At 39.9% G+C, this 12362-nt stretch overlaps 1 protein-coding gene across 9 annotated transcripts in view; it reads left to right on the plus strand.

The window, feature by feature from the left end:
* GRIP1 (glutamate receptor interacting protein 1) overlaps nt 1-12362 on the plus strand; it is a 335688-nt gene that overhangs the window by 280038 nt on the left and 43288 nt on the right. For 4 of the 9 annotated variants that reach the window (XM_054183548.1, XM_054183689.1, XM_054183982.1 and 1 more), the window contains exons 8-11: nt 4351-4498; nt 6110-6279; nt 11038-11193; nt 11874-12029. In XM_054183548.1, the coding sequence (XP_054039523.1) occupies nt 4351-4498; nt 6110-6279; nt 11038-11193; nt 11874-12029 (630 nt within the window). The remainder of the gene's footprint in view (nt 1-4350; nt 4499-6109; nt 6280-11037; nt 11194-11873; nt 12030-12362) is intronic. The other 5 variants (XM_054183774.1, XM_054184033.1, XM_054183859.1 and 2 more) reach the window with 3 other exon arrangements.

A 12362-nucleotide genomic window follows, 5' to 3' on the forward strand; every position in this document is an offset into this window, starting at 1 on the left:
TAGGAGAGTTATCATATGACCTGGGCTTAATGCAGCTTACTGCTTGAAAATATAATCTGGGTGTCTTGTTGTTCTAATTAACTTTCTAATTATGCTTTCTTGACTAGTCTGAGCATGAGGCACACAGGTACTGGGTATAAAAATTAGGATTACAGAAAAAGAGAGAGAAGATAATTAATTGGGTGTGCTGACAAGAACTGAATGGACAAAAGAAAGCTCCTACCTGAGGGATTGTTCTACTTGCTCTGTGTGGGCTGCAAAGATTTTGCATGAAGGGAACAAAGAAAGATGTGAGGAGCCGGAGAGTACACTTTTTTTGAACAAGAAAAATTATTTCTGTGAAATACTGGCTGCTAGTGTGACAGGAGTGAGACATATTTACATCTGTGAATGCATTGCTACAAAAGCATTAAAACTTTGCATTGGGAGAACTGCAAAGCTTGAGGAGCTATGTATTTATTTACTCATCTGAACCAGCGTAGACGTAGACTTGCCTTTTTTTTTTTTACTGCTTACAGTCAGAGAGTCACAACAAGACACCAGAGAAGACTACATGGACCTGCTATATACAAATTTAAGGTGAAAAAATTGTTAGCCTGTGGACATCTAATAGAGAAGAAGCTCGATGAGATAGTTAGGTATCCACTTGTTTGTCACTCACATCATTGCTAGAAGATACAGCAGCATCCAGGCAAGATCAATAGCAGTCTTGTGGAGCTGTGTGTTTCAGTTGGTTCAGCTGGCTCTAAAGGTCAAAATCTGTTTTGACATCCTGCCTCCTTGTCTGCCTCTTTTAAGCTGCTCAAAAAAATTATTTGCACCTTGTGTTGCCATGACTTCTAAAAAAAAATAAGAAAGCACCCAAAACCTTCCAGTTAGAGAAGTGATAAGCTGCAGAGCACAAATAGCAGCAACAGAGCTCAGTGTTCCTACAGGAACAAACTCACAGTAGAGCAGCGCTTCCCAGCTTTAAGTACAAGAAGGCTTTGAAAAGGGGAAAAAAAAAAAAAAAGGAATAAAACCCAAACATCATAAACTAGTAAAGTTTGGCTTCCTGTGGATTTAATGTCATTGTTGATTGCGAGCTATGACTGAAGGTTTTCCCTTTTTAGGGCATTTAGAGGTATGTCATGGTTTGGGTGGTGTCGCGCTGCTGTTTCACATGTACATCCTCTGCTGCCTAATACAAGCAGCTCACTTCTTGGCTTCCCCACTCTGGGAATCCTAAAGAGGTTTTCTGTTCTCCACCATCCACCAGTTGTTAAACTGGATTTGACAAGCCATGAGGATAGGTAAGGATTAGTAGATACATACATTTGCAAGGACATAAGGAAACACATGTAATGTGATCACTTTGTTGGGCTGATGTTTTTTTTTCCCTGATTTCAGAATCATTTGTGATTATCTTTTGAGGTGAGGAAGGGTGGTAACACTGCTTATTTTATCCAAAAGTTTTTATATATCATATTGTATATTTACATATCGTAAAAGTATATTCAGAATAATAACCCTTGTTGCCGATGATTTAAGCTGTCAAATAAAAAAGGTATGCTGGTATCTAGCTGAAGAAATGTATTAGCATGCAGAAAGCCATGCTTCTTCCTCTGGGAGATTTTAATCAAGCCTCTTGTACTGATTGAGATGCAGTGCTCAAAAGTGAGGAAAATTATTAACAAAATCAAAAATCTAGAGCGTTTTTCGTGCAAACATTCATCAGTATATCTTATGTAATTACATAGCCAATAAATCAGCATCGTTTGTAAGTGCTTCAGTCACAGTGTAAATATCTTAATGACTGAAACATCTTCACACATGAATTATTTATACCTGTATGATTCATTTTTCATATCCATGCTTTACTTCAACATGATAAACTAATCCTTCTCTGTCAGGGAATGTGTGCTTGATTATTGCTTCTGATTTCTCTTCCTTGTGTTTATTTTCCACAGTTAGGCACACTCCATTTCTTCTCTTCTGGTTCCTCTAATGTAGTTATCTTATTTATTCATCCTGGCTGCCTTGGTTTGCCTTCCCTGTGCATTTCAGCGGGCACCTGGGAAATAACACTAGGGCATAAGCTGATCGTGCATTTCTCAAGCAACTCTGGAGCGGCATCTTGAAAGATTTACTCATCCTCAACGGATATTTGCATTTAGTTTCTTCTCCTTTCCTCAAGGCAATTGTTACAGAAAGAACTTGCGATAGGCCAATAACAAGTTGAGCTTTGCCATTTTCTGTATCAATGTGAGTTCAAACCTTTGTCACGGTACTGATGACAAACGTTGTTTGAGTCTTCTTCCCATACGTTTGTAAGTGCGAGCTTGTTTGTAGCTCCAGAATCCACTGGGATATTCAAGAAGAAAATAATTGTTTCCCAGCACAGGAATGGCATTTGGCAATTCTTAAATTCTCCTCTACTGCATGCGCTTATTTGGCTGTATGCAAGTCACTGCGTGAATCCTACCTTACTTAGACCCTTAACCAAGGCATCTAAGACAGGGGTTTGATTGCCATAACTTCGTTCTTTAGTTACTAGAGAAAGACAGGTAGCTGCTGAGGGCAGTTCATCCAGGATTAAGGCTATTCAGTGCCTGAAGCTCCAGACAGGAATACTGCTGGGTGGACTCTCTTCTTTTGGATCACAATTTCAAGTTTGGTTCATATTTGTGGAGCAGCTTATTTTGGTAGTGCCTGTGGAAGTTCAGCTTTTAAAAATCAGTCCCAGTTGGGCACAAAAATTAATCACTCAGATTGAATGGGCACTTTCAAACCCTCAGGTTTCTAATTGGAAAAAAGACAACAAGAATATAAAAATTATTTCAAGTTGTGGGGGGAAAAAAAGTGGTCTATAACAATTAACTGATGCTTTACTGCTATTGTGTGTTATTCCATAAAAGCATCTTTTTCACTTCATTTCTGTATTCACTTTACCTACATTACTTTCTAGGAATAGCACCTTAGCTGAGTGTTAGTTAATCAAGCTCTCATTCAGTTTCTTGTACCGTCATATAGCTTGTTAGTTTTCTACGATAATACACTGTTTTACATACAGTCTTTCTCTTCTGTGTCAGAATTATGTTTTGGACTGATTTTCTAGATTTAAGACTGAATGGCATATCTTATATCTATCTTCTCCATACTTTGAAGCCCAGCTGCAGTGTTTTTACAACTTCAATCTCAGGGACTTCTGAGGGACATCTCAGTTGAACATTTTCCTAGTATTCTTACGGCAGGCTCCAGTGTTCTGTGAACAGAGAACAGAACACTGAATCTCTCCTGTTTGCTAGCAGGATATTTGGTAACTTTGCTCCAGCATAAGTGCTTTCTTATTCATTTTTGGCTTATTCTGATTGTAAGCACCTCCAAAGGCTTCTGATATCAATTTTTTTGTCTTAGTCTTTCTGTGTCCTTAAATGACACCTCTGCTTACTGTATCTTACTCCACTGAGATCAGTTGTTGATTGATAGGTATCGGTTAGTAGAAGTTCGCAGGCAGTCTCCAGAATGTAGTTCACCCTTATCACTGCCTGCTTTGTTTTGGCATTTAGGAAGCAGCCTGCTGTCTTTTTTCTTTGTTCTGTCTCGCACTTGTCTCTCTTGGGCATAGTTCCTCTCCATAGTCATCAGTCATGACTGTTGCTGCCTCCTGCTTCTGTGCTTTCTTGTTTCAGTGTTGGTCATTTACTCTCTGTGCCCTGTTGCATGGCAGTACTTTATCCAGTGACAGGATATTACAAGAATCTTCTGAACATTCTTACATGCATTTTGCTTTAACTCCTACTATATCTAGCTGTCGTGCCTCCTGCACATTCTCCATTTTCTCCTAAATTGTCCTTTCTTTTTGTGAAGGATTTCTGGTACACCCTTGCTTCACCTTCTTCATTTAATTATTATAGCTGTCGTCCACAGACCTTCCCCTTCTTTTCTGAAAATCAATTTAGCATCCTTCTCTGACCTATTCACTTCAGTTCGTATTTTTTTCAGATAATTTTCTACTTTTTTTATTAATTCTGTTTCTTCAGCATGCCTGTTTTTACATTCCAGATGATTTTTAGCTTAGTTGTGCAAGAGAACGATTCGCTTACACATCCTGGTTCCCTAACCTGGTCCATCTCTGATTCCGCAACATTCAGAAGCTTCTCGACATCCCAGATTCACAAACGCCCTCTTGCTTTTGTTGGTTTCGACATTAAGAACACCTAAACTGACGCTATTCCAGAATTTATTTATGTGGTGTGTTACCTGGTTAGAGAAATAGAATAGCAATGGAGATTTTATGTGACAAAATATGAAAATGGCGGAAGGACCACGTTGGTATAATACTGATCTTTTGTTGTCTAATTTTAACAGATTCAGTAGCAACAGCGTCTGGGCCGCTGCTGGTTGAAGTTGCCAAAACTCCTGGTGCTGCTCTTGGGGTTGCACTAACTACCTCGATGTGCTGCAACAAACAGGTCATTGTCATAGACAAAATCAAATCTGCGAGTATTGCAGACAGGTGAGTGTGACAGAGGGCTGACACTGCAGGTCCATACATCCATTTGATTTCTACTTTTGTTTCGTTTGGTTTTAAAGAAACCCTTACATTTTTGATGACTTTCACTGAAACAGATGTCTCTCAAGTTGTTAGGTCTTAAAATTAGCGCTTTGTTGGCTTGTTGTTCCATACTGCTGAGTTTAAGGCTTCCAGGGCACCACGTTCTTCAGCTCATTCACATAATATTCAATGACATAAGCCAGCTCCTATGTAATGTGCGACTGTCTGCTTGCACTATGCAACACAGAAGTTGAGAGGTCTGCTCTAAGAAATGTAATGCTGCAGCAGAGATTAGTATTTTAAAAAAATAAATAACCCACTGGAATTCTTAAAGTAAGCATACGATATGGAACAGCTGTCAAGGGAAGTAAATTTCGAGGCTTTGCAACCTTGAAGTGTTCTTTTAGAATATATCACTCATTCTTGTGGCACAGTGAAATAGAACTCCTTGTGTCTGGATTTTTTTTTATTGATATTTTAGAATATGACTGAGGTATTAGGAAGACTGGCTTCTGTATCTTGGAGTTATTTTGCAGTAATTTCTTCACTTCATTTAAGCCTTTAAATAAAACCATTTAGACCATTTTAAAAATGATAGGTAGTTCTCCCCAGTGGTCTAAGCCTCTGTTAACAGAGCTGTGGGATCTTTTCTGGGGTGTGTGCGCGTGTGTGTGTGTGTGTATGTGTTTATACATATACAGTATATTTCTATATACATATCTCTATCTAAAAAATCCTTAAATATTACGTTTCAGCAGCAAATTCCTCCTGCATGTCCCCAGTCACCCTACCTTGTAACTCCTCTTTGACAACGGTGCTTTTGGTAGCACCCACTTGTAGCAGTGAGTCTACAGCTCCTCTGTGGGCTTTTCCCTACAGTAGAAATTTTGAGAGTGACGGCCATTGATCCAGGGGTGTTCTCCAGTTCAATGGTGCAGGATGCTTTAATTTTCTCCCTCTGTTTTTTCCCATTTCGCAGGGGGTAACCAATTAAAGGAGCTGTCCACTTGACTGGTACGTCGGGATGCTGACTGCTGTGTTTGCATTTCTCAACTCATCCAGTAGCCAGTCTCTTGAGTGCAGCGAGATTTAGCAGATAGCCCCCCTCCCCACCCCACTCCTGAAGTCACCATGCTAGCCCTGGTTTCATTATTTGTTTGACTACTGCATATTTTCATCATCATTTACAGCTTTTGTACTAATAAATGTTTGAACTATAACTGAAAAAATGATGAACTGGGTGCTTGTGTGAGGGATATGTGACCAAGTTATTTGAGTCTCCTTAAGCTCTTCTCATTTTATTCTGCTGCCATTCACGCATATTTTTATAGTCAGATACCCCATTCCAGTTCTGTGAGTGATGTCTTGGCATATACTGTATTAACTGAATTGTTTTTAAGGTTTGTACTAATAGATATAAAGTCTGACCAGTGACAATGCCTACAAAACACAAATCTCTCTTGAAAAAAAAGAACACGCTCATAGTTGTCATGACCAGTTTGAAGGCAGTAAAACTCATTTTCCAAGCAAAGAGCATACCTGATCATACCGAGTTTTTCCCCTTTTATGTAGATGTGGTGCATTACATGTAGGAGACCATATTCTGTCCATTGACGGCACCAGCATGGAGTACTGTACACTGGCAGAAGCAACACAATTTTTGGCTAATGCAGCGGATAACGTCAAACTTGAGATCCTTCCTCACCACCAGACACGGCTAGCGCTGAAAGGCCCAGAGCACGGTAAGAAGATTTGTAGCACCGAATACTCCTTTCTTTTTCTGTCTTTTACTTTGCCTGCCCTTGCTGAACGGTCAAGAAAGCTATCGCGGCAGTTATGTCTGTAAATGTTGTTTCAGCTCCCCAGGTTATGCTTCTGCAGTTTCTGAGCAGCTCTGTGTTTTCTCAGCCTTAAGTACCCACTGAGATTCCTGTGGACAGAGAGGGAAATGTTTTGCTGAGAAATGGCTCTGCACACTTGTAGATGTACATAAAGACACCTGTGGACTCTACTACTGCAATCTTTGAGGGGGCAACTAGGTACTTCAGTAAATTAATCTCTGAATTGCTTCTTAAATTTAGAGGGGGAGGAAGGACCACAGCCTCAACTTGATAGTCTGTTATGACCACTTCATTAGTAACACCTGTTCTCCCCTAAAATACCTCAAAAAAACCAACCCCAATGTATTTTGTCATGTTAGTAGCATTACTGTTTATTGCCATCACCTTTTGAAGTATTTCTGAGATTGCTTCATGGGTTCATTGTCAGTATTTGTGAAAAAGGTTTGTTTGGAAACAGTTCCCTAGATCCTAGCCCTTTTTCCACGCGATATTTATTTCATACCAACATGCTTGAAGAGAATGGCTTTCCATTTTCAAATTGAATATATATAAAATGTCTTAGTATTTGAATATGGGGGCTGCCTGTCTTGTCTTCTAACTAATCCTGAGAAAGTGGCTAATTCACAGTATTCATAAATTCAGTCCAAAGTATTGCATGTTGGTGGATGTCAAAGAAGTAACAAGGGTTATCAAATACACAGAGAGCAGGTACCCGTGTTGCAGCATGAACCAGCGGTACCATTTTCTGACCCTCTGATACTGTGCTTCTGTCCCCGTTAGACCAAGACAAGATTTCTGAGGTCTAGAAATGTCAGAAATGTTACATGTTCTTTGACATCTTTCTAAAATCCAGGCTGTCCCTGGGTAAGTGATGCTTTAGTCAGTTTGTCAGAGTGGTGAATATTGAACTAGTGGCTGAGGAGACCCTAGTTTCTCCAAGATGAGGGTGAAAAAAAGTAACCCTTGTGATACCATGTTCTTCCATTATTCAGCTGCACCCCTTTCCCTTTCTACTTAAGCCAGTTAGAGGGGTAAGGGAGCAAGGAGTGATACTGCAGAAACAGAATGAGATGGAGACCAAATTTTGCAATGTATTTCCATTCTTTCAGTTATGACAGTACGTTGCAAACAGATCTTTTTTTTTTTAAAGCAAAGATGTCACACAATCAATTTTTGGCTGGTTAAAGAACCTTTGAGGAGTGTTTCTTTTGGGAAGATGAGTACCAGGCCCAAAGATTTGTGTGATGATTGTATGACTTCAAGCAGTTGGTTTCTTAACCAACATTTAAAACAAATTAATGCTGTTAATGTGCTAGTCACCTTCACCCAGTGTAGATCCTTAGAAAAAGGCACGCTTTCACCATGCCAGAGTTAAGAACTGGCCGTTACAAAATTATATCAAGGGGATCTGGAAAAGCTAGATAAGCACATCTTTTGGGGAGAAATCTCCCTGAGGTAATAAAAGTTGTTTTCTTTAGCAAGGCAGAATAACTAGAATGTTTACAGCCCTTCCTTCCCAGGCCCTCACCAGGTGGTGCAATGCCAATATCATGACTGATTCAAGATGTAACATGCTTTATGGGAGCAAGTACCCTCTTGGAAACAACCTTTCAGCAGGTGTGGTATGGCCTAGACGCTGCAGAGTTTGAAAAGCTCCCTTTATGTGTCTAGGATAAGCTGAGTCGTTAGGGCTGTATCTGTTGAGCTCAGTTGTTGGTCTCACGGGAACATGTTAAGAATTAAAAATGGGCAAGATAGTCAGTATATAAAATAAATTGAAATTTTAGCCCTAAAATGAAATGGAGAGCACTATAAAAGATCAGATTTTTTTTCCAGGTTTTTTTCATGTACACTGTGCTGCAAATACTTATTTCTCTTGCTGCCCCATTAGTTTTATGTTCACGGTACACAACCCTGGGTTGGAATAGCTCAAATTACCGCTAAATATACTACGGCTACACACGATAGGATTTTCTTTTACAGAACTTTTGTTGAATTGGGATTATCCTTCTAGAAGCTGAGCAAACTGAATTTGTGTACCTTCCCACTTTGTAGGACATTTTTATCTCTACTCTCAGCGTGAAAATAAAACATGAAAAAAAAAAATCAAAGACTACCAGATAATTTCCTGCTGGAAGCAGTCTTTTTAATTAAACAAGGCTCACAGCAACTTGAAAATAATGAAAATCCACCTGGTCACATTGGTCTTATCAGATTTTAATTTTTACACCATAGTTAAAGTTTGGAAATCTTGCTCTCTGTGCCCGTAATCAAAGAGACGGTTTCATCTGAGAATATAATGATAAGTCTGCAAGATGCACGTGGCCATATCAGGCTACTGCTGCTGTTTCTGGGACTTGTCTGGCTGATGTGAGATTTTCCAAAGTGTCAAAGGTTCCAAAAGCGGGTGACGTACCCTGAGGTGCAGGCTGGCTGGTGGCAAGTACTCCTTCTGCTGCTGGTGTCGCGCCCCACCCTCACCTTTGTTACCCGTTGAGGGGAAAAAATAAAATTAATTCTTTTGTCAGGGCACAGTGGGGGTGCTCTCAGGGAGGGACGCAGGCCCAGAGCTCCCCGACCTGGGGTGCAGGGCCAGGTGTTATGGTTTGAGAAACCCACAACAATTTATTGTCATTTAGGCAACTATTCTATCTCCCGATGATCCCTCCCCACCCAGGAAGGGGAATCGAGGAAAACAAGGAGACACGAGGGTTGAAATATAAATAGATTCAATAGGATAAGACTAAATAATTAACATTAATTATACTAAAGAACCAATATTGATCCCGATACCAATATAAACTATACAAGGATTATACTCAGCCAATTCTATCAGCAGGAAGCTGTGCACTCCCAGCAGTGGACAGCAAATGTCAGACACTGCGAGTATTACGGCTTCGGGAGGAAGGGAAGGGCTTAGGGTCTGGCACCTGGGCAAGAAGTGCTCAGGACCGCCACCATTAAGGGAGAGAGAGCATTACGCAGCAAACCTTCTAATTTATGTTGAATGTGACATTCATGGTATGAAATAATCCTGTTGGCCAGCTTGGGTCAAGTGCCCAGGTCTCGCTGTTCCTCATCCCTGCACCTGGCAAGGCTCGAAAACACTGAGACCTCGAATCCCACTTGCCACAGCTGGCTATAAAGTAAATATTTTCACAAATTTGGACACTAGAGTCTTCTAAAAGTGCAGTTCTCCCAAGCATTAGAAGAGAAATTAGTCCTGTGTCGCTGAAACCAGGACACCAGGCCTGGCAGTGCTGGGGCTGCCAGAGTCCCAAATGCCTCACAAGGCCGCAGGGACATGGTGGGCCCCTGCACTCTCCTTTTCCTCCCCCTTCCAGGGTGTGCACTCCTTGTTGTAGTGACAGGCATTGCTTTTAAGTCAGAGGAAGGTTAATACATTCAGACAACTGGCGGATCGCTGTTCCTGTAATATGAAGTGAAACAGAAGGATAGCTTTCCTTCTGGCACTGCGCAGGGTTTGCTGTGGCGGCTGCCCTTTTCCCCCTTATTTTGTCTCGTGGTGTAAGATGTGAATGCAAGGTGTGAGTCCAACCTAAATAGTCAAGATTTTTGGCTACTGTTAAAGTCCAGCATGGGGTCATATGTGTCTGCAGCCATTATAGATATAGCAGGTAGGATAAAGACACAGGTAATACGGTTCATAGGCCAAAGATTGTAACTTATCGTTTCATACAATGGGTGAATCCCTCGGTGTTTTTAAGACAAAAAATTCAGTGACTATTTCCCAGTTTGAAGTTTTCCTCTGTGGTTCAGTAAGGATACATCTACTCTGAATTAAATGATGAATAGACTATATTTAATGAGGGGTGACTTCAGTCATGTTCTTCTAATATTTGACACATCAACTTAAATGCTTCCTGTTCTCTTGGTAAATACTGGCCTTCACTTTTGGCATATCTCAGACTCCACGTATGTAGAATCAGCAATCAAATATGGCCGCAAATTTCATCTAGAAAAGAATCATTTTAAAGATTTGAAGATCAAGTTTAAAAAAAACCTCAACATTAAATAGCACATTCAACTAATCAATAAGAACTCTTTTCTTTAATAACCAGGCTTCAGGATAGAGTTTTTCTGCTCCTGGCCCAGGAAGTCATTTACTGCACAGAATAGTGTAATACCAACAATAGATGGTGGCAAAATTAAAATGTCAATGCAGTAAATTGAAATGACTGGCAAGTAAACATCTCCATTCTAGGCAGTGCTGTGTATAGTATCTGGTTGATCTTTTTAATGTAGATGAATGCAAGCAGAGACTTACTTACCTTCAGTTAATGGTCATATGTATAAGTATTTTCTAAGGAAGTTTGCAATATTAGCTCCTAAAGCCAGAGTGAGATTAGAAATTGATTCAGTACTAATCTTTTTAAAAATAAATACAAGAAAACAAGCAAACAAACAAAAACAATCAGAAGCATTTATTCTGAGAAAAAAATATTATTTCTGTTCCTCAAGTTAGCACCCCCTGGTAAGAAGACAAGACCAGGTTATTTATTATTTCATTTTATTTTATTTTGAATTTATTTTCATTTTTGGATTTTTTTTTTCTTTTTGGTTGTGCAAGTCAGTTACTTTTCCCTCTTTTCTGGTCCTTTTGTTTTCTGATTTTCCATCATCCCTTCATGTGGGCAGTGAACATTCAAAGAAGCAACAGGCAACTTACCTGGGATTCGTGTGCCAACAGCCACAGCAGCCTCCTCACCTACCACCATTATAACACCTACCACCCTGACCATTGCAGGATGCCGGCCTTGAAATTCCAGAAAACGCCTCCTCAAAAAAGCCTTCGTAATGTTCCATGCTTTTTCCTGCTGACATATTCTCCTCTTCTTCCTCCTCCTCCCTCCCCTCTTCTTTCACTCATATTTTCCCATTTCAGGCACTAAAACTCTTTCAGTTTTATGGATGCTACACTTTTTCATAGCCATGCCAAGGTTATTTCTGACATTTTATACCTTTTCCTTTCTTTAACAAGGCAACATTTATAGACGGGAAAAGGCTTCAAAATTCTGAATGAATCAGCTCTTCTGCTATATGAGTAGACCATTAGATTTGACTAGCGTATATAAAGCATAGTTTTTGAATGCAAAGCATTGTTTACAAATATTTTGTCAGAAATTACCTAGACGTAGCTAGACAGCGTATCTAGACATATTGATCTGCATTGGTTCATGAATATGTGTTAAAAAATTTAATTTAACATGCTTCGCCTAAAATACGTTGTCTATTATGAATGTACTTTTTGTATCTACAGTATCATTGTTAGCTTCCAGCAGGTATTTTCATGAAATGCTGGTTATATTTTTACCTAGGGTCACCTATGTGGTTTAATGTCTTTGTTATTGGAAATGCACAAGCCATTCCTGTGCATCATACACATTGTTTTATCCATTGACGAGTTTACAGGCATGTGCCGCACTCTTCCTTGAAGACTGAGTGCTGTATGCCAAGTGTTTGATTTCTTACAGCAGCTTTGGTGTCTTCATCCTTCTCTCCTACCTCCATGAGTGCATACAGCCTGAGTTCCCTGAACATGGGGACCTTACCTCGCAGCCTCTACTCCACCAGCCCGCGTGGGACAATGATGAGGCGGAGGATGAAAAAGAAGGACTTCAAAAGCTCCTGTAGGTGGTAACAGCATTTGCTCAAAATGTGCAGTGAATGGGTGGAGGAGGGGGAAGATACAGAAAAAAGGTACAAAGTACCTTAATTAACATATATATTAGGCAGAAGAGAAAAAAAATGGAGTTCTGTTAGACATACGGAAACATCAGCATAAAAACGTTTGTCCCAACACTAATATGAGATGAGTAGAGGCCATACAGCTTAACTGTCTCATCTGAAATATTTAAAGCAATGTTTTCTTCAGACAATCTTGCAAGGTTTTGTCATGCCATTACTAACGTGATTTTCAAATTCCTTTTTCAACTCTTTCCGTTTTCATCAGGGAATAAAAT

The sequence above is a fragment of the Rissa tridactyla genome, chromosome 1 (genome assembly GCF_028500815.1).
Source record: "Rissa tridactyla isolate bRisTri1 chromosome 1, bRisTri1.patW.cur.20221130, whole genome shotgun sequence".
Classification (NCBI taxonomy): domain Eukaryota; kingdom Metazoa; phylum Chordata; class Aves; order Charadriiformes; family Laridae; genus Rissa; species Rissa tridactyla.